Source organism: Eleutherodactylus coqui, chromosome 7, assembly GCF_035609145.1.
Source record: "Eleutherodactylus coqui strain aEleCoq1 chromosome 7, aEleCoq1.hap1, whole genome shotgun sequence".
NCBI classification, from domain to species: Eukaryota; Metazoa; Chordata; class Amphibia; order Anura; family Eleutherodactylidae; genus Eleutherodactylus; species Eleutherodactylus coqui.
In genome coordinates this window covers 1-24,417 of record NC_089843.1, presented here as the reverse complement: position 1 = coordinate 24,417, position 24,417 = coordinate 1, and the positions used below count along the sequence as shown (strand labels likewise).

General features: G+C 50.1%; 1 protein-coding gene across 1 annotated transcript in view; it reads right to left on the bottom strand.

Annotated features, from left to right (window-relative positions):
- Positions 1–20,936, bottom strand: part of LOC136572299 (cytochrome P450 4B1-like) — a 50,347-nt gene extending 29,411 nt beyond the window's left edge. The window contains exons 1-6 of the mRNA XM_066572763.1: positions 20,795–20,936; positions 14,813–14,857; positions 12,844–12,971; positions 5,586–5,707; positions 3,904–4,055; positions 398–504 (exon numbers count right to left, since the gene is read on the bottom strand). Coding sequence (XP_066428860.1) covers positions 398–504; positions 3,904–4,055; positions 5,586–5,707; positions 12,844–12,971; positions 14,813–14,857; positions 20,795–20,906 — 666 coding nt within the window. The 5' untranslated portion in view covers positions 20,907–20,936. The remainder of the gene's footprint in view (positions 1–397; positions 505–3,903; positions 4,056–5,585; positions 5,708–12,843; positions 12,972–14,812; positions 14,858–20,794) is intronic.
- Between the last annotated feature and the right edge of the window lie 3,481 nt (positions 20,937–24,417).

Below are 24,417 nucleotides of genomic sequence, written 5' to 3'. Positions count from 1 at the left end.
CTTCTTATCCCACTGCATTACACTACGGATCACCCTCCTAGGAACACGGAGACAGCCTGCAGTGTAAAGAATGGAGGCCGCCACAGCTATACCCACTTTTATGAATATATAATAGAAAAAAAGCTACTGCACAAACCGCACACAAGTAATACAGATATTGTGCATCTTGTACAGATCAGAAAATACTTTGCATTTACATTTATACAATACCAAATGTAGCCAAGGCAACCAGGATGAAAGCCTCCATTCTTTACACTGCTGGCTGCATCCAGAGAACTGGAACGGCGAGATAGAAATCAGGGATATAGCGCAGACGACTAAGCAGCTTTATGCTTGGAGCTCCTTTCATTAACACAGAGGAGTAAATCCGACTTCGTGAGAAGTTAGTAAAGTTCACCTTGGAACAGAGAAGAATGTCCAGAAAATCTGGGTGGCGCTTCTGGCGGACTTTCTCCAGTTCTTCTTCGTTCCTCAAATGCTTTTTTCTCTCTTCAATGACTTTTTCTGATGGATCAAATAAAGAGATCACAAAAATCAGCTTCTAGTCCAAGCAGCAGAATCGCAGCGGTGATCAGTAGGTCCGACCGCTCGACCGCCGCGGCACACGACAATTGTCACCATTCTTGGTGAATCCTATATGAAGACAGCTATAATCCCACTACAAAATGTCAGTCCTATGCATCAACCAATATAACAAACCCCAAAATAAATGTCCAAGACTGCAGGGATTATCATTAAAAACTGGTTTATGGTCAATCAGATATATGATGAAAGCACTTAAAAACAGAACATGAAGGAAATGCAGCATCACTACAAGGGAAATCCATCACCTCAGGTAACACATAAGAAGTTTCCAAAGAAAATCCCGCTCATGTTACCCTACAATCGGTACAAGCTCAACGTCATCCATGCAATAAAGTGTTATTCTGACATCGAGAGATCACCACGCAGGGAGGAACGGTGGCGTCACCCGTGACAAAGCGAACTAAGGTAAACCAACAGTGGGTTAACCTAATTTAATAGTCTGCACTTGGCCCCTTGGACATGTCTCTGGTTACCCTCCGGGTGGGAGACGGTGGTGCTACTGTGACAAGGCCTACAACTATACCCCGCTGTCTCCTAGGCTGGGGTCTGCTCCTCGGACGCTGCAAATGTAAGAGCAAACGGTTTAGGATAAAAAGGGCATTGATCAAATCTATGTGGGAAACAGAGGAGGAGAGTGCAAAAAGGCACCGCTAAATGGATTTTTACCCATGATAGTCACTTCCAAGGGGCTGAGTCATTGAGCTTTGCTCCGTTTCTATAATGCGTTGCTATAGATGCATCTTTGTGTTCCAAACCCACAGATGTGTTTTCAAGTTTTAATTGTTTTTAACTGCATGGACTGTTGTCTATTGGAGTACACATGTATTGGTTTCTGGCATTATCTGAAGTTTTTTATCTTTTTAGAGCCACACCAGATACATCCTTTAAGTCTATAGTGACATTATGTTAGTGGAAACTGGGACCTAATGACATTTTGAAAACTTAGATTTTAAAAAAAAAATTTTTAATGTGTTTTTTTGTATTTAGTTTTTTTCTCTCTTTCATGAGAAGGGGTTGCATTATATTATTTATATTTCACGATTTTTGTTTTACATAATGGCGCTCTTTTGTTGTGTGCTTTTATGCATTATATGGCTTTTACATTGATGTGGCAGAATAATATCAATATTTAACATGTATGTTCATTAGAGATGAGCGAACGTGCTCTGCCACGCCTCTTTTTCACCCGAATACCGCGATTTTCGAGTACTTCTGTACTCGGGTGAAAAAATTCGGGGAGCGCCGTGGGTGAGTGGGGGGTTGCAGCAGGGAGTGGGGGGGGGGGGGGGGGGAGAGGGCTCCCCCCTGTTCCCCACTGCTACTCCCCGCGCCGCCACGCCTCCCCCCACCCCCCGGCGCCCCCTGAATCTTTTCACCCGAGTACTGAAGTACTCGAAAATGGCGGTGCTCGATCGAGTAATTACTCGAAACGAGTACGTTCGCTCATCTCTAATGTTCATCTCTGTAGTGTATTTTTGGTGTGCATATTCATGAAATGTCTAATATAAGTGTAGAACAGGGATTTTGAATATAAATTCCCATTGTTTCTGTTTTTCTAATGTGTTCTGCCGATGGCCTGGGATGTTGTAGGCATGATGATTTGTATTGGGATGGTTTTGTGGGCAGCCCTCCCTCCCCTGCTTGCATCTATCCATGCAATCGTGGGGTCTGATGACATCATCGCATGCTTTTGATCTCTAATGCACTTTGCTGATGTCTTTCTTTTAATGAAGCTGGTTGATGGACACAGTGACTTGTCCCCCTCCCTCTCATGCTGACATCTGTGTGATTGACTGATCACATGGACCTATCACACAACAACCAGATGGGTCTGGGATAAGTTAGTGAGACAGAGTGCTGTTTATACCAGACATAGTAATACAGTCATTACCCCCTGGATTTCTAGACCCTCGGTTACACAGTAAAGGCCCATTTACACCAGCAGATGATCGCTCAAAGACAGTGTGAGTGACAGCTTCGAGTGATCATTTTGCATAAACTATTAAGTAGCTACTCAGCTACTTAAGTACCAATTAAATGTGCAATTGAAGCCTTTGCTGAACGCAGTTAACAGCCCGAGGCTATTATCTGTGCTCAGATCCTTTCTTCTCCAGAGGAAAACAATGATATCAGCACTCCCCGTGGAGAACGTCTGATAAAAGTGAAAGATGATTTTTAGGTTGGACTGAATTTAACAATCAGCCAGCAGTGCCCGAAAAGCACACGATGGCTGCTCATTTAAACGCAACGATTATCGCTGAAACGATCGCCGATGAGCGTTTTTTTTAGCGATCATCGGCTGGTGTAAATGGTCCTTAACACTTTATTACATGGATGACGTTGAGCTTGTACCGATTTTAGGGTAACATGAGCCGGGTGCTGCATTTCCTTCATGTTCTGTTTTAAATGCTTTTATCATATATCTGATTGACCATAAACCAGTTTTTAATGATAATCCATACAGTCTTGGACATTTATTTTTGGGTTTGTTATATCATTCTGGGTGATTAGATCGATTCTGAACAGAAGCCGTTATTATTTAGTAGAATAGATTGCGTCACCCATCCAGCGTACCATGCTAAACCAATCTGACATGTGAACGCAGTGGGACGTGTAGGAAGGTTCACATACTTCTATGCACTGATCGTTCATGCTTTTACTAATGGCTCTATGTAAACAGGTTTGTACAGGCAGACATGCTATTAGTGAATTTGATGTATGGCTTTTCTTAAGCCCCCTATTGACGCTGTGGTTGTCTGAGGGCTTGTAGTTTTTTCATGACGGGTTGTATTTCTTTTCTTCCTTCTGTTTGGTTCTCGTAGGTGACATATTGATGTTTGGTGTAGATACCAGACGGACTCTTCCGCTCATGTGTCGGGAGGAGGCCTTGTTTGAGGATCTTGGGATTTCCATGGGTCCTTCTTCGCACACTTGACCACTGTCATTCTCTGCAGATGGAGATGACCCAACTGTTCTGACATTGTTATTTTTGCAACCTCTGTTTGTCAAATCTGGGCTTCAAAGTTAAAGACAATGCATGGTCTAACTTTGTTGCACTAATAAAGGCACATAAAAGAAAAAAGATGGACAACTGCTGAATATCTGCTCTCAGCGCCCATCTGTGTGATAATGCAATCTTAAAATTGATGAGAATTTGGATGGTGGGAGAGTCAATAGAACAAAGACGCAGGAACCGAGAGGAACAGTTAGTCTACGGTAAACGTTACTGTCCAGCTACTGTACCACCCTGGACCCTACAGTGCAGATAACATCACCCCACATGATGGACATCCTTTCCCCACCCAGACTAATGCTTACCAGTGTGAAGGTGCGCTATCTGGCATGCTCTGCGAAAACGGTGTCCATGAGGGCTTAGGTGCCAAATAAGGTCACTGTGATATGGGAAGGTTCGAATCCTTCGTTGTGTTAGACTGGCGAGGTCATATACGGCCCGGATATAGGAGTTATCACTGAACATGCAAACAGAGTTAGGCAGGTAACAAATACATTGAGCACTTTGTCTTTCAGGACTTATTAGCCACAGTTTCTGCTGCTCCACTGAATTAAGGCTCTGGACACCTTTGGGGGCAATTTTTTTCACTTAATTTCAATCAATTTTGTAACATGGTTTAATCACAAATTTTGCAGTATTTGCCTCCTGCAGCTTCTGCTAATTACCGTGTACAGACACTGCAGTCTAAGGGCTCTTTCACACGACTGATGTTTGAGTGCTCAGATAGCCGACCTTAAACAGTGCGGCTATCTGAGCATTAAATTGCGTGAACTAATAGCAGCTGCGAGTGCATCACGGCTGCTACTAGCGTGTGTGCGGCTCCCCCTCCCTTTGCTGCCGTCAAAGGAGTCTATGGGAGCCGCCGACACTGCGCTCTCAAAAGATAGGACATGTCCTATCTTTTGAAGCGAAAATCTCGTTGTAAAAAAACTGCCCCTATTGCTTTATATTTTGACGCGCCGAGAAAATCATGCACCAAAATATAGGAAACCATGGGTTCTTTTAGATGAGATTTTTTCACGTACCTATTATGTGCAAAAATAGTGCCAGTGTGAAAGTTGCAGTAGTGAAGCTGGACTGATGGCTTAAGGCCCTTTTACATGTCCCGCGATCCAACAAGAATCTGAACGATTATTGCTCAGTGTAGATGCTGCCCGACCAAACGGCGAACGCGAATTCACTTCTTGTTTATCGTTCAGTTTCTGCACGCCGAATAATAAATGATGGATCGTTCCGTGTAAACAGGCGGAATCACTTATGGCCAACGGCCTGCTTACTGTGAATAGAGGCGAGCGGACGGAACGATCCCCGACTTCTCCGCCTCCATTCAGTCAGATGATTGCTGCTGTGTAAAATCACAGGAGCGATTATCAGTGGGCCGATCTGCTGGGTATCTGCGCCTGCACACTTACCTACCCTCTGCTCTCTCCTCTCCTGCAAGCTAATACATAATGCAGGAAAGGAGAGATATGGGCTGAAAACTGAGCTGTCAGTCCAGCCTCACAGATGGGTCTTCTACTGAGGCCTAGTCGGCAGTTTCTACGTACAGTGATATGTAGAAGCTTCAGAAAACAAAGTGTGTACATTTTTCATTAAACCCTATTATGAAAATGATTTAGCCCAAAATACAAGTGAAAAAAATGTGTTCCCAAAGGTGTTCCTAACCTTTAACTAAGAGGTTGTGGGGTCTGTTCTCAGGATGTTGGTGGTCTACACTGAGTGGGGACTTTTCCGCCATCTACACACTTATGGAGAAAAGTGTGCAACCTTCTTATTGAAAAAGGAACTTAAAAAGAACGGTCACCCAGTCTATGCTGTCCGAAATCCAGAGTACAGGTTTTATTCTGAAATGGGCTGTGGACTTATCCCACCTAGATGGCCTAGACTTGGGCGGCAAGGAGAGTGCTGTTAGTGCCGGCAGGTGGGGAGAAGCCAGCAAGGAGGGAACCTGCCTAGAGCCTCCGCTTTGCCTTAAGGGGGGTCTTACCTGTCCGTCTGGCAGTTGCTGTGGTAGCTGAAGGCGCACTTCATGATGCTGTCCAGGGTCATCAGACTGACGTAGTGGAAGAGCTCCACAGACTCGTTGTCACACAGCGGGTCCCACTTGTCCTGCAGGTAGTTGTCACAAGTGTCAAACACAGCAAGAAGACCCCCGAATAGATATTCCTGCCCCTCCAGCAGAACCTTCCAGTTCCTGGCGCAGGTACCACGCTGTCGCACACTTGTTTCACGTTGTTTTAGAGATGCTCTCTGGCTTTGTTTTTTGCGGTCTATGACCGTCACGAATTTACAGCATGAATTAACAGATTCCCCAACAGAGATTCTGCAGCCGTATCGTTTTACTGCACTTTTATGTGCGTTTGCCTACATGTTTACTGCATACTTTTTTGCAGTAACAACACAGGCAAGTTGATGATGTCACAACTTTTTTTCTCCTCTTCCCGGTGACATAGTAACCTGCGTTAAAACGAAGTAAAATGCAGTATTACATGCACAACTATGCATTTGCTGTTTTTTACATAACCGATTAATTTCAATGGGTGATGTAATGCGTGAAATACGTGCTACAACACCGAAAATAGAACAGGCACTGTGCAGTTTTGCACGCATTATATACACTGCACAAAAAGTAGTGAGAGAGGCCCCATTGAAATAAAGGGAGGTTTAGTGCTGCGTATTTCGTGCGCAAAAAAATGCATGTAATAAGCAGCAAAAAAATGACAGTGTGAAAATGGCCTTAGGATTTATTCTGTGATGGAAGGCGGAGGAATGCTGAAAACGTGCTGCTCTGCCCTACTGGAAATTCACTGGGTTCCCAACTCCCGTCTAGAGGCCATCAGACACTTCTACATTATTACTGCACAGGAAAGCTGAAGGCTAAGGGAGAGACTCGGGGGGATGCGCCGACGGCAGCGCTGTAATCACGGGGCGGCGGAGGCATATATGAGAGAAAAAGATATCAGTTCCGATTAACTTCCAATGAAAATTTAGAACAACAAAGTATGAGGGCACTGGGGACCTCCCAAAGTCACAGACCATTTTTCTGTGCCGACCCTCCAAGCCGACGCGGGCGCGACAGAGCCGACCCTCCAAGCCGACGCGGGCGCGACAGAGCCGACCCTCCAAGCCGACGCGGGCGCGACAGAGCCGGCCCTCCAAGCCGACGCGGCCGCGACAGAGCCGGCCCTCCAAGCCGACGCGGCCGCGACAGAGCCGGCCCTCCAAGCCGACGCGGCCGCGACAGAGCCGGCCCTCCAAGCCGACGCGGCCGCGACAGAGCCGGCCCTCCAAGCCGACGCGGCCGCGACAGAGCCGGCCCTCCAAGCCGACGCGGCCGCGACAGAGCCGGCCCTCCAAGCCGACGCGGCCGCGACAGAGCCGGCCCTCCAAGCCGACGCGGCCGCGACAGAGCCGGCCCTCCAAGCCGACGCGGCCGCGACAGAACCGGCCCTCCAAGCCGACGCGGCCGCGACAGAGCCGGCCCTCCAAGCCGACGCGGCCGCGACAGAGCCGGCCCTCCAAGCCGACGCGGCCGCGACAGAGCCGGCCCTCCAAGCCGACGCGGCCGCGACAGAGCCGGCCCTCCAAGCCGACGCGGCCGCGACAGAGCCAACCCTCCAAGCCGACGCGGCCGCGACAGAGCCAACCCTCCAAGCCGACGCGGCCGCGACAGAGCCAACCCTCCAAGCCGACGCGGCCGCGACAGAGCCAACCCTCCAACCCGACGTGGCCGCGACAGAGCCGACCCTTCAACCTGACCCTGCCGCGACGAAGCCGGCCCTTCAACCTGACCCACCCGTGCTCCTAAAGCCCAGAAGGGGTTGATGAACCATTTTAGGAGACTTTGTGAAACTGCTGTAGAGAACTATCGCAGCCCACAAAGGGTTAATGCTGCCAGCATGAAGGAGACATTGTGATGTGTTTTGACACGATTCAGCCTGCTCTCTAGAGCGACTGCTTCTCCATCTTGTAGCGGTGGAGCTGTAGCAACTGCACATGTTGTCGCACTCTGGAGATCTCGCGCTTTACCAAACGGATCGTTTTAAGGCCCAGTCCCGCCCAGCAGGGGAACTAAGTTTCCAGGTGCTTGCTTCTGTGAGGAGGAAGATTTCATCAGTACCCACAGGAAGTAACTCCTGGGCGCATCCATCTTGGGAGAGGCAGCATTCAGCATTGTTGTCAACGCTGCTGCCTGACATTTCCGCTTACCATTACTGCAGGAGATCGTAGAGAATCTGTGATATCAGTGAGAGTGGAGACCGTTCATATATAAGTGAAGAGAAGTGACACCTGCAAGTCAGCCATGTGCGATACTAGCGATACTGAGCAGCCCCCCGTTACAGCCCCAGTCATGCCTTTCACTCTTACCTGGGGGCTCCATGGTCGTCACACTACAGCAGAGAAGCTCACACTTTAAGAAATTTTGGGACAAAATGACGGCTGTGTTCCGCCTGTATCCCATAGCAACAGAAGGTAGAGATCCTGATTGGCCAATTAGCAGGCGCTGCCTTAAGAGATGGTAAGTCCTCCAGAGTCCAGAAAAGGACAGTGGACCGGATCCTCGAGCGGATGCAGGATATATTTGATCACTGGATCACCTCAGAGCTGAAGATGCAATTCTTTAGCAAGAAACAGAGTTAATGAGTCTACGCCTTATCTCTGCAAGAGGCTCTCGGGGCAATCGTCCAAGTGGACCAGCGAGAAACAGAGGGAGCACAATTTTGAGAACAATTAATTGAAGAAACTGCAACCAAAACCTTGTACAGCTGAAGATGTTATCCACCGTCACCCTGAGGCCTCCCTTCTGAACTCAGCTATCCAGGGAAAGAGTTCTGGCCAGTTGCTAAAAAGCTTAAAGAATCCTCCCCTAATGGCATCGGGATGTCCAACTCCAATCCCCTCCATCTATGCACAAGAACATCTCTGCTGCTAAAGCTGGCCAGACACAGGCTTCATCTTCAGATGGTATCACTAAACTGTAGAAGCAGATGGAAGAATTAGCTTGCAGACTAGCCAATATTTGCCAGAAGATAAAATACCTAGAAAGCCATCCACAACAGTCGGCAGATACATTCCAGGCAGGAAACCAACATATGAATTACCCTAGCTGGAAATATCACCCTCCACCAAAGAGAAAATTCACAGACCCATTTCACAGACAAGGAAGCCTATCTGCACATACTGCTACCAAAAAGGACATGTGAAATGCCGATGCTGGAAACCAAAAAAGCATCCATCAAGGCAGAGGACCACCTCTCGAATGGAAGAATTGTAGGTCCTAAAATCCCAAGTGGCTGTCCAAATATGTTGGAACTTGTCTGGAAGTCACCATCCGTATCAACTTTACTGCCTTACTGGATACAGGGTCACAGGTCACCATTATAATGAAGACTTCCTTTTGAGAGACATTGGGATCTTAATCTTCTAGTACATCCTGCAAATCAAAGACTGGATGTAATAGACACCAATGGACAGTCCATACACCTGGTAGAGTACTGGGAGTCTACTATTCATGCACTAGTCGTAGATGTTCAAGAAAGAAATGCCCTTTTTCAGATTCAAGGGATGAATGCCCTCTGCAACTGTTATGATGAGATGTTGGAAACTCTCCACAAATTCATGCCTTTAGCTTTCCAAGCTCAGAAGAGAGTCTTGTAATGGACTATCAAGGTGTTGTTGGCGCAGCTGCGATTCACTAATACCAGAGGACAGATTTGCTGTCTCGTACCCGTTATGCGAGACCAGTTGTCTAACAACATGGTACTGAAGCCATACTATGGTGCTGAAACTGACTGGGAATCCAAGGCCAAAATTACCAAGTCCTGGTAGAGCCTATACTCCTTGATGAACACCCTCTGGTCATGTCTGCAAGGAGCCTAGTAACAATCTCTGCAGGAAAATTCTAATTTGTTTGCTGAATACTGGTGACAAACAAGTGGAGCTGAAGAAGTACTACTCTGTAGCACAACTATTATCACAATCCAGGACATATTGAACCCAACCCTGGTCGACGCCCAACAGATAAAAAAAGGCTGCAGAAAGACGGTAGTACACCTTCAGCTAACCCATGGTGGTCTGACATGCATGTAAGTTATGTAACTATACCTTCCAAGCAAATTAAGACTTCCATCAGGCCTTCAGCAAACAAACCAATGGATTTTGGAAGAGTATGTGGCATAGAGCATACCATCCCAACTGGCTCTCATTCCCCAATCAAGGAGGGATACCGACCAATTCCACCAGCCACGTATCAGCCAGTCAAAAAGATGCTCCAGGAGATGAAAGAAGCCAAAGTGATCATGCAAAGTCATAGCTCATAGGGCGCACCTCTAGTCCTGGTAAAAAAGAAATATGGCAACATCCAATTTTGTGTGGACTATAGAAAGATCAACATCACATTTAAAGATCCATTGCCACACACTGAGGAGCCTTCGGTTGAGGAGCTTAAGCCTTTGTGTGTGAAGTCCAGGAGGAGTAAAGTAGGCCTGGATTCACCCCAAAGTTATTGCCAAGGCCTGGATAAGGTACAAGCGCCATTGTGAAGGGATACAGGCTAGTAAGGATTTTACCTATAAGAAGCAGGAAAAACTATGCTATTGGTTGTCCAAGCAAACCCTCAGAATAGCTGACAGGGAAGTGGACTGGAGTAAGTGTTGCAAACAACTCTAAGCAGAAGCCATGAACGACCATATCCGAGGCCTAGTCGTACAGGTCAAGATGGCCTTGATCATTCATGGCACACAATGGCACAATCAAAGGCAAAAATCAGACTGAATGACCAACAGAGAATCAAGAATAGGTGGAGGGAATACTCAGAGGAACTATATGCCTGCAGCCACATACCTGGACCATTGAATAAGGTGAAGCCTGTGGACTTGGAGCCTCCATTATGGAGTCAGAAGTGGCTATGGCAATAAAACAACTAGCCAAAAATAAAGCACCCAGCATAGATAACATACCGACAGATCTAAGTGAAAACCATCACAGCGTTGTGCCAGGCAGTGGCCATAGGACTGGAAAAAAATCTGTTTTCATCCCTCTACCAAAGAAAGGCGACTCCCAGAATTGCTTCAACTACCAAACAATAGCCCTCATTCTGCATGCAAGCAAGATCCTTCTCAAAGTTATACAGGGAATACTGAGATTAGTAGTCGAAGTGGCACTACCTGATGCGCAGGCAGGATTCCAGAGAGGATGCGGCACCCACGACCATATTGCAAACCTGTGATGGACCATAGAAAAAGCTTGAGAATACCAAAAGAATATCTACATGTGCTTCATTGACTACATCAAGGCCTTTGACTGCATTGACCATGACAAGCTATGGCGCCCCCTACAAGAGCTGGGCATATTGGCACATCTGCTCAAGCTGATAAAATCACTTTACACCAATCAAAAAGCCAAGGTGAGAACACAGTATGGGGGCACAGATTAGTTTGGGTTTGGCAAAGGTGTCCGACAGGGCTGTATCTACTAACCCTTCTTGTTTAACCTATACGCATGCGGAAAATGAACGTAGACGAATTGGAAAATCGGGGTGAAAATAGGTGGAAGGAACATCAACAATCTCCGTTATACCGATGGCACAACTCTGATTGCAGAAACAGAAGTCTGAAGCAGCTAATATGGAAGATTAACAATGAAAGTCAAAAAATGGGCCTCTACCTGAATCTAAAGAAGCCTAAGATTCTAACAACTGCAAAAATGGCAAATTCGAATCAAAATCAACAAAGAGGCCATAGAATGCATGCAAGACTTCATCTTCCTTGACTCAAAAATTGACCAGGCAGGAGAATCTACGCCAGAGATAAAACGTAGGATAGCACTGGGGCAAAAGGCGATGCTAAACGTGCAAAAACTGGAAAAGATAGGATATTGGCATAGCAACTAAACAGAGGATAGTGCAAACCATCGTTTTCCCCAGAGCCATGTATGGATGTGAAAGCTGGACTGCGAGGGAAGCTGATAGGAGGATGATTGATGCATTGGAGCTGCTGGGTATTTATGTCCTGAATCATATAAGACCTGATATATCACAGGAGGACAAGATGGCCGGGCTCAGGCCCACGGAGGACAAGATGGCCGGGCTCAGGCCCACGGAGGACAAGATGGCCGGGCTCAGGCCCACGGAGGACAAGATGGCCGGGCTCAGGCCCACGGAGGACAAGATGGCCGGGCTCAGGCCCACGTATTTTGGCCATGTAATGCAAGCAGAGTTGCTAGAAAAATCTATAATGCTTGGACAGATCAGTGGCAAAAGAAGACCTGGCCACCAACGAACACGATGGCTGATATGGTTACAGCGGATACTGGCATGGATATCTCATCACTGAAAGAAGCAATACCAAAAAACATGGAGGGAGGGAGCCCTTAGGGTCGCAGAGGGTCGTGAACAACTAAACGGCTAACAATAGGCTAGTGAAAGCACAAGAGAGAAGCTCAGATCACCAAAAGTAAGTCAGTCACTCAGTTTAAGGTGCTGGCAGATAGACAGAAAAGCTCCGTGGGCTTGTGAGAGATGCACACACTGGAGATACTGAGGATTTACAAGCATTGGGACTGGCTGTAGCTTGTTGCCAAATGTTCAGTAAATCTCTAGTTGTTGTTTCCTCAAGTTCCCTGGTTCTGACTTATGCTGTACTGCGAAAGAAAATGTGATAAATTCTGGTTTGAAGGTGCAACACTCTCAGCTAGTTGAAAGATGCGATAATTGGGCCACAATGAATAGCTTTTTGCTTCTCCAGGCAACCCCTTTAAAGGGGTTGTCCAGTTGTAAATTACTCATGGCCTATCCTTAGGATTGGTCATCAATAATAGATTGGCAGGGTTCTGTCACCAAAGACTCCCACCAATCAGCTGTTCTCTGGGCCAGTATACTTTTGTATTGAGTTGATTCCAGCAGAAAGCCGACAGCTCCATTCACACTGCAGTGGCCAGGTTTGGTATTACAAACAAAGATCCCGTTAATTTCAATGTGACTTTGGATTGCAATACCAAATGGTGGGAATGGAGCAGTCTCCTTCCTGCAGAAATCAGCTCAGTGCACAAGTGCATTGGCCCAGAGAACAGTTGTTTGGTGGGAGTCCCTGGTGGCAGAACCCTGCCAATCTATTATTGATGACCAATCCGGATGATAGGCCATCACTAATTTACAACTGGACAACCCCTTTAAGCATTGACTGATCTGCTAACAGTGTATAGAGGCCATGATCAAACCCTGATTACTGTAACATTGTGTTACTCACCAGCATGACGTTTGTAGAATCAGAGATCAGTTTGACATATGGCTTCAAAACATCATAATGAAAACCCGGAGTGAGAAGCCGGCGGTGCTGGAACCAGGTGTCCCCAGACAGAACCAACAACCCCTTCCCTGAGGAAACACGAGAGATCATTATACGGAGGTTCCAACTCAGAAAGTATTTACTAGAAGGCACAAGCAGAAAAAATAATTCCATACTTTCTTTAGTAGAAGTATGCCAAGCTAGAGGCTGAGATTTCCCGAAGTTTCCAGTTTGAGGACAGAAGAGGCATCTAGAGCTGCTGGAGCGTTGCAGTGTACAAGCTGCTAACCATCAGCTGCTGGAGTGCCCAATAACACTGTGCAACTCATTTTTTTTTTAATTTTCATAACAGAAAGTAATTGATATGTTTCTGTAAAATTAAAACCTGCTGATTCCGCTGGTAACACTGAATAACAGCGGCGCGTCTCGGTTTAAGTTATTTAACTTATTTGTTTTAAAAATGCGTAACTCCTTTATTTATCCATCGCCGGCGCTGTATGAGGGCTTGTTTTTTTGCAGGATGAGTTGTATTTTTCAATGGTGCTATTTAATGTACCATATAATGTACAGAAAAACTATAAGAAGTTCTCAGTGGAGTAAAATGAAAAAAAAAACCTGAAAGTCCGCCATCTATCGGTGCATCTATGGCCCACAAACTGCAACAAAAATGACCTGATACCTTTATACGATGGGTCAGTACGATTATTACAATACTTATGTTGTGGTTTTTTTTGCTGTACTGCTTTTTAATCAAAGACATTTAATTCTTTTAAAATTATTTTCTGCCGCCATTTTCTGCGCGCAATAACTTTTTTCTTTTTTTATCCACATAGTTGTGCAAGGGCTCGTTTCTTGCGGAACATCCTGATATTTGTGCTAGTACCATTTTGGAATACACACGACTTTCTGATCACTTTTTATTGCATTTTTTTCTTGGAGACCGAATTACCAAAAAAGTGCATTTCTGGCATTCTTATTTTTTTTTTTGGATGATGTTCACCATGTGGGATAAATAATGCATTACTTTGATAGATCAGACTTTTATGGATGCTTCGATACTAAACATATTTTTTTTTTTAATGATTTTGATTCTTTTATTTAGTCTAACCAATGACCTGTACAAACACAGTTCATTAATGACAACTTACTGGTGGATGATCCGCAGTGTTTTCACCACGTGGAAACATCCCCTATATGTTACATAAACCTACCCTTACAGTGTTCAGTCAGCACGCGGCGTGGTACAGCCACTGTGAAATAGTCGCACAATCACTTTTCTTATTCTTTTTATTAAACAGGTTAATTACTGGATTAATTGTATCGGCATATTTCCAAAAAATAAAGAACAACCGCAATTGGATTACATTATTCCCCATAACTGGAAAGCCGTACGTGGCAGAAAAAAACGGACATCATATTTGAATTTGGCGTACTAAAGTTACTATACGCCACCTACATGCTTATCTGTTACAAAAACTGTGTTGCACAGTGTTGTCTTTCACTGGCCTGTGCCGTGTTAAATACGATCTTGTTCGCACAAACTGTTTGCAACTCATTGGAATCTCCAGATGTAGCAGACAAGCAGCAGAATTCCAAGATGCACTTCGATATTGCAATTCTTTACAGGAAAGTCCTGAAATGCCATGCATTTACAAACACTTGGAGCAATTCTAATTCTTTACAATTTCATAGAGGGGAAATATTTTCCTGCTACTGGTCAGTTTGCAGATCTTACAAGCTCAGCAGTGAATGTTCTGGGTGGGAGGGGGATTACAGAGACAATGATGTCCTAGACACAGGGAAAAGACATCAGGAAAACTAATCGCCACTTGTGTCCTTCTGGTCGCTGTTTATCAGTCACATGGAATTTACAGCAGACAGTAAGCACAATGTACACGAGCACCGAGGTCAGGAGTCGGGGAAGACCTACCGATCCAAGGCACCAGGAAGCTGTAACCTGTTGATGTTTTAGGATCTGGAATACAGAGAGTGTTGGCTTACTTTTCCCAATCTATAAAGAATACATTATAACAATAAGAGAAAAGCAGTCCCCGTTCCCGGTCACATGGCAACAAAAAGCAAGAACCCCAAATCCCTTAAATTAAGCGATTTTACCATTTTCATTTTTTGTCCCTGCCTTCCAAGAGCCATAACTTTTTCATTGGTCCATCAACATAGCTGTACGAAGGCTTGTTATTGCAGGACGAGTTATATTTTGTTAACAGTACCCTTTTAACCCCCTAAGAACCACCCCTTTTTATTTCCATTTTCATACTTGACAGGCCTTGTCCAATCATTGCCTGATTCCTGTATCGCCATCTCCTGATTGACCCCTCACACTCCATAGGAGCTGCATCCTTTCCTCACAGGACACCCAACATTGTAGACGTCACCAGGATGAGGGTCTCTCACAAAACCACACGGTAAAACCATTAAGAGTGAACTTCCTTATATGCAACCCAACCTTTCCCCCTCCATAGAAGCCGTGTCTTTTCACACGAGGTGCCTGATGTCGCTGATGCCATGTATATCCCACAATAACCTTCGCTCCCACGTAACAGAAGTATCTACATAAAATATGCTGCTCCACATTCTACATGACATCACACACGTTGCATCATAGCATACATTATCCTAATAACTATAAACCCTCACAGAAAACTATGGCGCCAAACTATCATCCATATGCTAGTATTTAACAGTTCAAGTGCCCCAATAAATCCAAATCCCTCACCCTGGCCACGGATTTACACCTATCAGTCCCAGAGAGCATCCACTTCAGTCCACTCAGAGCATCCACTTCAGCAGGTATCGGCCTCTCTGTGGTGCTTGGTCTCAACTAACATGCTGCCTGTTCGGTCTCACTTCAACACCACTAGCACACCGTCAGACTCCTCTTCCCATGCGCTGCGGGTCGTTCATCCTGGTGATCTGGCTGGTCCGCCACCTGGTGCCGCTTCTTTGGCGCCCAGGTCATCAGAGCCCTTTAATGGTCTTCCTCCTGGCATTCTGGCCGCTGCCATGGTCACCGCCACTTTAAATGCAGTTCTCTTTGGTTGGCTCTCATAACTGCTGTATATTCTCTGCTGTGAGGCGCAGCCCAAAACCCCTTATACAAGGTACCAGCCCAGCACCCAGATTCTTGACACCTGGGGCGGAGTTTAACCTCCCCAAAGGTCCTTGAACACACATCATCTTCAATGGGGGGTAATCCTTTACAAACAGTTATATCAAACATCAGGATTCCCTATTGCTTTGTTCTTGTGAAACAAATGGGTAAGGTTTTTCTTTTAGTTTTTTATTAATTTTTTTTACTATTTTAAAGATGTTATTAAACCTTTTTCTATATTTTTATTTAGTCTCCATAGGGGGCAGAACTTGTGGCCACTTGATTGCTTGTACTATCTAGTGCAATACTTCAGTTATTTTTAATATTGCCTATTAAGGCATTCGGGTATGGCGCCCTGGAAGACTTCAAAAGGTTCCAGACTGCCATGCTAGCCCATTGGCACTTAGTGATTAGTTCCTTGGGGGCCGATGGAACACTGGAGGGACTGCCCCCTCTAACTGTTTAGACGTGCAGCTAGCTTGGACCACAGCATTTAAATGGTTAACAGTCATGATTGGAGCTACCCGATAGCTGTATACCCTGACATGTTGGAACAGTATCCCCAAGTAGCCAATGTGCAATCTAACGTCTTTCAGCAAGCTGGCTCCCCCCACTGGAGTATGGGTGCTCGGAGTCCCCTTACCCCGCTGCATTGGACTCGGTGGATCCACAGTTCTTACTGATCTCTTCCTCTGGGGTTCCATGAAGGACCATGTATTCCTAGCTTAGTCAGTGGTGGACAAGAAGCACAGGATATTGCTCCCATGGAGCTCATCTTTATTAAGGTGGAGTTCTTTTACATTTCCTGTAATTTCACTTTCATACTTTCTGCTCTACAAATTGATAAAATGTGGGAGGTTAGAATGGAGCTGTGTACTTGGGTCTGGTCTTACCTCTAGTGGTAGGGGGTCAGCTCCAGGGTGGTACTGTTGTATCTTGTCTCCACCAGAATAATGGGCGGAGACATGCTTTGGCAGTCCTGAGTTGAAGGACACACCCCCAGCGGCTGATTGGCTGCCGCAGACGTGCCTTCCTAAGCTGGACCTCCTACCTCATCCTCCCGGTCCCCACACACACACACATATATGCCGCTGGAAGCGGGGCCAGTCAGAACCCACACACACATGCCGCTAGAAGCGAGCTGGGCTGGCCCTGAGGGTACACTGGACTCCTATCCCTGCTCCTGACAGCTCATATGTGCAGTGGCTGAGACCCCAGCGACACCCTGGGATCACCGCTCCTAGCGCACGCTGCAGTCACTCTGCTTCCTCACCGGCGTCCAATGCAGGGGGCATCCATGGGGTACGACAAGCGCCTTTTCTACAAGCCACTGGCCCTACTAGCTAATAGGGACAGCGGAAGACAAGGACCTCTCTGACATGGTCCCATGCCGTCCACATCCAGACCGCACTGTTGAGGGCCCTGCTGTGCTTCCCCATCAGCGCTGCTGCTGTCAAAACTGTTACTCTCCCCGTTCTCCCTGCGGCTGCTGCAGAGGTTGACCGCTGTGACTCTACCAGCAGTATCGGACGCAGCTTCAGGGCCCGCCCCGCTTCCAGCGGCATATGTGTGTGGGGACATGTCCTTCAAATCAGGACTGCCAAAGCATGTCTCCCCCCATTATTCTGGTGGAGACAAGATACAACAGTACCTCCAGGGTTATGTTAGTGACCCTGTGTGCGATGGGTCCAGACAGCCTTTTACAGAACTCCAATCTGTGATGTCTCAAAGTGATTTATATAAAATGTAACTGCACTTTCCAAAAACTATTGAAATGTCATAGGGACATAATAAAAGTTTTGATCACTGGGGTTCTGGATGCTGAGCCCCAGAATGAACAGCTGAAGCCATGAATGGACACAGAGTGCCGAGGGCCCCCAGTGCAAAGAATGTGCCTGTCCCCCCCCACCCCCAAATTATATATAACATATAGATTATATACATACATACACACTCTTATTCTCCAGCTGGCCCAGACTGCCATGACAACTTCTCATGGCCACAACATGTCTCTGCAGAATGACACACAGACATATTTGGCTCCTTGCTTTTCCAGCACCTTCCCTATGTTTTTGACACAATCTCCCCATCTATAGTGCCCAACATAATAATAATAATAATGCCACCCATGGTGCTCTACACATGAAGTGCTGGATATAATGACTCCAACACAGTAAGAGAGTTCCCACTTAGTAATAATGTCACTTATGCCCCTAGCAAGTAATGATGCCCCTATAGTAAAATAAAAGAATGACTATACTAACCTATGCTGCTACCTGGGCTGCTGTAGTAAGCACCTTTCCACTGCACAGGGGCTGAGGGGGAAAATGGGGCCCAAGCTGGGGGGGTCAGCCACGGTAGATGGACTTCACCGAGTTTAATTTTTTTTCGTTTTGTATAATAAAATTAAAAAACCTGGCTCTTGACTAAATTTGTCTGGTGCAATTCCTCACAGCGTGTTAGTTAAAAAAAATCTCTAACTGTATGGCTATCCGGGCTGCCTCAGTCACCTTTAACACTAGCTCACCTTCCTCAGTCACCTGTACCGCTGCTCCCACTACTTCATTCACCTGTACTGCTATCCCAACTGCCTTAATCACCTGTGCCGCTATCCGGGCTGCCCCAGTCACCTGTGCCGCTATCCGGGCTGCCCGAGTCACCTGTGCCGCTATCCGGGCTGCCCCAGTCACCTGTGCCGCTGCTCCCAGTACTTCATTCACCTGTACTGCTATCCCAACTGCCGTAATCACCTGTCCTGCTGCCTCAGTCACCTGTACCACTATCTGGGCTGCTTCCGTCACCTGTACCGCTAACCCAGCTGCCGTAATCAACTGTCCTGCTGCTCAGTCACCCGTGCCGCTATCCGGGCTGTGCAGTACTGGACTGCTATCTGGGCTGTGACTCAGTCACCTGTACAGCAACCCAGGGTGCTTCCATCACTTGTGCCGCTACACCGGCCGCCGCAGTCCCCTGTAGCGCTACACCGGCCGCCGCAGTCCCCTGTAGCGCTACACCGGCCGCCGCAGTCCCCTGTAGCGCTACACCGGCCGCCGCAGTCCCCTGTAGCGCTACACCGGCCGCCGCAGTCCCCTGTAGCGCTACACCGGCCGCCGCAGTCCCCTGTAGCGCTACACCGGCCGCCGCAGTCCCCTGTAGCGCTACACCGGCCGCCGCAGTCCCCTGTAGCGCTACACCGGCCGCCGCAGTCCCCTGTAGCGCTACACCGGCCGCCGCAGTCCCCTGTAGCGCTACACCGGCCGCCGCAGTCCCCTGTAGCGCTACACCGGCCGCCGCAGTCCCCTGTAGCGCTACACCGGCCGCCGCAGTCCCCTGTAGCGCTACACCGGCCGCCGCAGTCCCCTGTAGCGCTACACCGGCCGCCGCAGTCCCCTGTAGCGCTACACCGGCCGCCGCAGCCCCCTGTAGCGCTACACCGGCCGCCGCAGCCCCCTGTAGCGCTACACCGGCCGCCGCAGCCCCCTGTAGCGCTACACCGGCCGCCGCAGCCCCCTGTAGCGCTACACCGGCCGCCGCAGCCCCCTGTAGCGCTACACCGGCCGCCGCAGCCCCCTGTAGCGCTACACCGGCCGCCGCAGCCCCCTGTAGCGCTACACCGGCCGCCGCAGCCCCCTGTAGCGCTACACCGGCCGCCGCAGCCCCCTGTAGCGCTACACCGGCCGCCGCAGCCCCCTGTAGCGCTACACCGGCCGCCGCAGCCCCCTGTAGCGCTATATCGGCTCCCGCAGCCCCCTGTAGCGCTATATCAGCTCCCGCAGCCCCCTGTAGCGCTACACCGGCCGCCGCAGTCCCCTGTAGCGCTACACCGGCTCCCGCAGCCCCCTGTAGCGCTACACCGGCCGCCGCAGTCCCCTGTAGCGCTACACCGGCTCCCGCAGCCCCCTGTAGCGCTACACCGGCCGCCGCAGTCCCCTGTAGCGCTATATCGGCTCCCGCAGCTCCCTGTAGCGCTATATCGGCTCCCGCAGCCCCCTGTAGCGCTACACCGGCCGCCGCAGCCCCCTGTAGCGCTATATCGGCTGCTGCAGTTGGTTTGTAACAGACAATATTAGGAAAATTAATAACTTGTCAACAGTAATTAAAAATAAAGCAATACCAGCAGTTCTCCAAACTTCAGATTTGGAAAAAACGTCTGACACATTTTCTTGGTCAGACATTGTCCATTATACAAAAATGGGGTTTAAGGGATCATTTACAGATGCTTTCCGATTACTCCCCTCAGACCTAGAAGCTGTGGTGACAGAAACGCGACTCATCTACTCCTGCGGGTAGTCACTACTGTGGTAGCGTTCTTCCGTCGCCTGTGCTCACACTCAATCCCGCCCAGCCTCCTAGGGGGCCATTGGGGGCCCCATTACTCGTCCTCTCCAGACCTTTTCCTGCACTCCCTGCAGTTGGAGCCATCTGTGACAACACCCCAGGCTGATTGTTCTGACCATTGTGCCACCAGCCCTGACTACAGCCTGTTCCCTTCCTCGGCTCCTGTTCAGACCTGGTGTCAGCAGCCGCAGGACTATGTGTAAGGTCTGGGGGACCCCACAACAAGGCCGGTGGATCAAAGGTGAACAGCGCACCCGAGTGTCTGCATCTGTCTGTCTCACCGTCGTCCTCACCTCTGGCGGTAATCGCTTGCATATACAAAGGCGTTTTTGTTTCGGTTTTTAAACTACATGTGTAATCAGAAGCCCCATGTAAATGCAGCCGCAGCGCGGACGAGCAGACGGAGCCATACGCCAACATGATAAGAGCGATCCCCGCTAAGTCAGCTTACACACCACACTGTACCTGATCTCCCAAATACAGCCTTGGCGTATTCGGGGTGAGTGATGACCAAAGTCGCCACAAATTTTCCAATCCACAGTGGGAAAGCTTTAGGATATTTCTTCACCCAAACCATCAATCTCTCCAAATCGTTCCCATCTCTGCGGAACTGCAACAGGGAAATGTGACGACAAAAGAAGAGCAACCTTACGCAGTATATAGGTAGCAGGGAGAGATGGGGCGGAGAGAGAGGAAGAGGGAGAAGGGAGGAAGGGAATGGGGGAGGAGGAAGGAGGAGGGGAAGATGAGGTAGAGGGGGAGAGGGCAGGGACAAGGCGTCAGGGTGGAGAGGAAGAGAAGGGGGGGGGGAGAGGAAGAGAAAAGGGGGGGGAGAGGAAGAGAAAAGGGGGGGGAGAGGAAGAGAAGGGGGGGGGGGAGAGGAAGAGAAGGGGGGGGGGGGGAGAGGAAGAGAAGGGGGGGGGAGAGGAAGAGAAGGGGGGGGGAGAGGAAGAGAAGGGGGGGGGGAGAGGAAGAGAAGGGGGGGGGAGAGGAAGAGAAGGGGGGGGAGAGGAAGAGAAGGGGGGGGGGAGAGGAAGAGAAGGGGGGGGGGAGAGGAAGAGAAGGGGGGGGAGAGGAAGAGAAGGGGGGGGGGGGAGAGGAAGAGAAGGGGGGGGGGGGAGAGGAAGAGAAGGGGGGGGGGAGAGGAAGAGAAGGGGGGGGGGGGGAGAGGAAGAGAAGGGGGGGGGGGGAGAGGAAGAGAAGGGGGGGGAGAGAGGAAGAGAAGGGGGGGAGAGAGGAAGAGAAGGGGGGGGAGAGAGGAAGAGAAGGGGGGGGAGAGAGGAAGAGAAGAGGGGGGGAGAGAGGAAGAGAAGAGGGGGGAGAGAGGAAGAGAAGAGGGGGGGAGAGAGGAAGAGAAGAGGGGGGGAGAGAGGAAGAGAAGAGGGGGGGAGAGAGGAGAGAAGAGGGGGGGAGAGAGGAAGAGAGAGGGGGGGAGAGAGGAAGAGAAGAGGGGGGGAGAGAGGAAGAGAAGAGGGGGGGAGAGAGGAAGAGAAGAGGGGGGGAGAGAGGAAGAGAAGAGGGGGGAGAGAGGAAGAGAAGAGGGGGGGAGAGAGGAAGAGAAGAGGGGGGAGAGAGGAAGAGAAGAGGGGGGGAGAGAGGAAGAGAAGAGGGGGGGAGAGAGGAAGAGAAGAGAGGGGGGGAGAGAGGAAGAGAAGAGGGGGGGAGAGAGGAAGAGAAGAGGGGGGGGGGAGAGAGGAGAGAGAGGGGGGGGGGGGGGAGGAAAGAGAAGAGGGGGGGGGAGGAAGAGAAGAGGGGGGGGGGGAGGAAGAGAAGAGGGGGGGGGAGAGGAAGAGAAGAGGGGGGGGAGAGAGGAAGAGAAGAGGGGGGGAGAGAGGAAGAGAAGAGGGGGGGAGAGAGGAAGAGAAGAGGGGGGGGAGAGGAAGAGAAGGGGGGGAGAGAGGAAGAGAAGGGGGGGAGAGAGGAAGAGAAGGGGGGGAGAGAGGAAGAGAAGGGGGGGGAGAGAGGAAGAGAAGGGGGGGGGAGAGAGGAAGAGAAGGGGGGGGAGAGAGGAAGAGAAGGGGGGGGGAGAGAGGAAGAGAAGGGGGGGGAGAGAGGAAGAGAAGGGGGGGGGAGAGAGGAAGAGAAGGGGGGGGAGAGAGGAAGAGAAGGGGGGGGAGAGAGAAGAGAAGAGGGGGGGAGAGAGGAAGAGAAGAGGGGGGGAGAGAGGAAGAGAAGAGGGGGGAGAGAGGAAGAGAAGAGGGGGGGGGAGAGAGGAAGAGAAGGGGGGGGAGAGAGGAAGAGAAGGGGGGGAGAGAGGAAGAGAAGGGGGGGGAGAGAGGAAGAGAAGAGGGGGGGAGAGAGGAAGAGAAGAGGGGGGGAGAGAGGAAGAGAAGGGGGGGGAGAGAGGAAGAGAAGGGGGGGGAGAGAGGAAGAGAAGGGGGGGAGAGAGGAAGAGAAGGGGGGGGGGAGAGAGGAAGAGAAGGGGGGGGGGGGGGAGAGGAAGAGAAGGGGGGGGGGAGAGGAAGAGAAGGGGGGGGGGGAGAGGAAGAGAAGGGGGGGGGAGAGAGGAAGAGAAGGGGGGGGGAGAGAGGAAGAGAAGGGGGGGAGAGAGGAAGAGAAGGGGGGGGAGAGAGGAAGAGAAGAGGGGGGGAGAGAGGAAGAGAAGAGGGGGGGAGAGAGGAAGAGAAGAGGGGGGAGAGAGGAAGAGAAGAGGGGGGGAGAGAGGAAGAGAAGAGGGGGGGGAGAGAGGAAGAGAAGAGGGGGGGGGAGAGGAAGAGAAGAGGGGGGGGGGAGGAAGAGAAGAGGGGGGGGGGAGGAAGAGAGAGGGGGGGGGGAGAGGAGAAGAGAAGAGGGGGGGAGAGAGGAAGAGAAGGGGGGGGGAGAGAGGAAGAGAAGAGGGGGGGGAGAGAGGAAGAGAAGAGGGGGGGGAGAGAGGAAGAGAAGAGGGGGGGGGGAGAGAGGAAGAGAAGAGGGGGGGAGAGAGGAAGAGAAGAGGGGGGGGAGAGGAAGAGACGGGGGGGAGAGAGGAAGAGAAGGGGGGGGAGAGAGGAAGAGAAGGGGGGGGAGAGAGGAAGAAGGGGGGGGGGAGAGAGGAAAAGAAGGGGGGGAGAGAGGAAGAGAAGGGGGGGGGAGAGGAAGAGAAGGGGGGGGGAGAGAGGAAGAGACGGGGGGGGGGAGAGAGGAAAGAGAAGAGGGGGGGGGAGAGAGGAAGAGAAGAGGGGGGGAGAGAGGAAGAGAAGAGGGGGGGAGAGGAAGAGAAGGGGGGGGAGAGGAAGAGAAGGGGGGGAGAGAGGAAGAGAAGGGGGGGAGAGGGAAGAGAAGGGGGGGAGAGAGGAAGAGAAGGGGGGGGAGAAGAGGAGAGAAGGAGGGGGGGACGAGTGGAAAAGAAGGGGGGGAAGAGAGGAAGAGAAGGGGGGGGAGAGAGGAAGAGAAGGGGGGGGGAGTGAGGAAGAGAAGAGGGGGGAGAGAGGAAGATGAATGGGGGGGGAGGAGGAAGAGAAGAGGGGGGGAGAGAGGAAGAGAGAGGGGGGGAGAGAGCTGAAGGATAAGAGGGGGGGTGAGAGGAAGAGAAGGGGGGGGAGAGTGGAAGAGAAGGGGGGGAGAGAGAAGAGAGAGGGGGGGGTGTGGATGAGAAGTGGGGGGAGGTGAGGTAGAGATAGGGGGGGGGAGAGAGGAGTGAAGGAATGTGGAGGAGGTAGGGGGGGAGTGGAGAGAGGATGTGTAGAGGGGGGGTGGAGTGAGGAAGTGTTGAGGGGGGGTGTGAGGTAGAGAAGAGGGGGGGGTGAGTGGTAGAGATGTGGGGGGGAGAGTGGTTGTGAGTGGGGGGGGAGTGTGGTTGTGAAGTGGGGGGGGAGTGTGGTATGTGAGAGGGGGGGGGAGGATAGAGTAAGAGGGGGGGGGGTGGAAGTGAAGTGGGGGGGGGTGAGTGGTAGTGATGAGGGGGGGTGTGGGTAGTGTAGAGGGGGGGTGTGAGGTAGAGTGGGGGGGTGAGAGGATGTGATGTGGGGGGGTGAGGAGGATGATGTAGTGGGGGGGGGAGTGAGAGTGAGTTGTGGGGGGTGAGAGGAAGTGATAGTAGGGGGGGGTGAGGTATGAGTAAGGGGGGGTGTGAGGTAAGTGTTGGGGGGGGAGTGAGGTTGTGTTGGGGG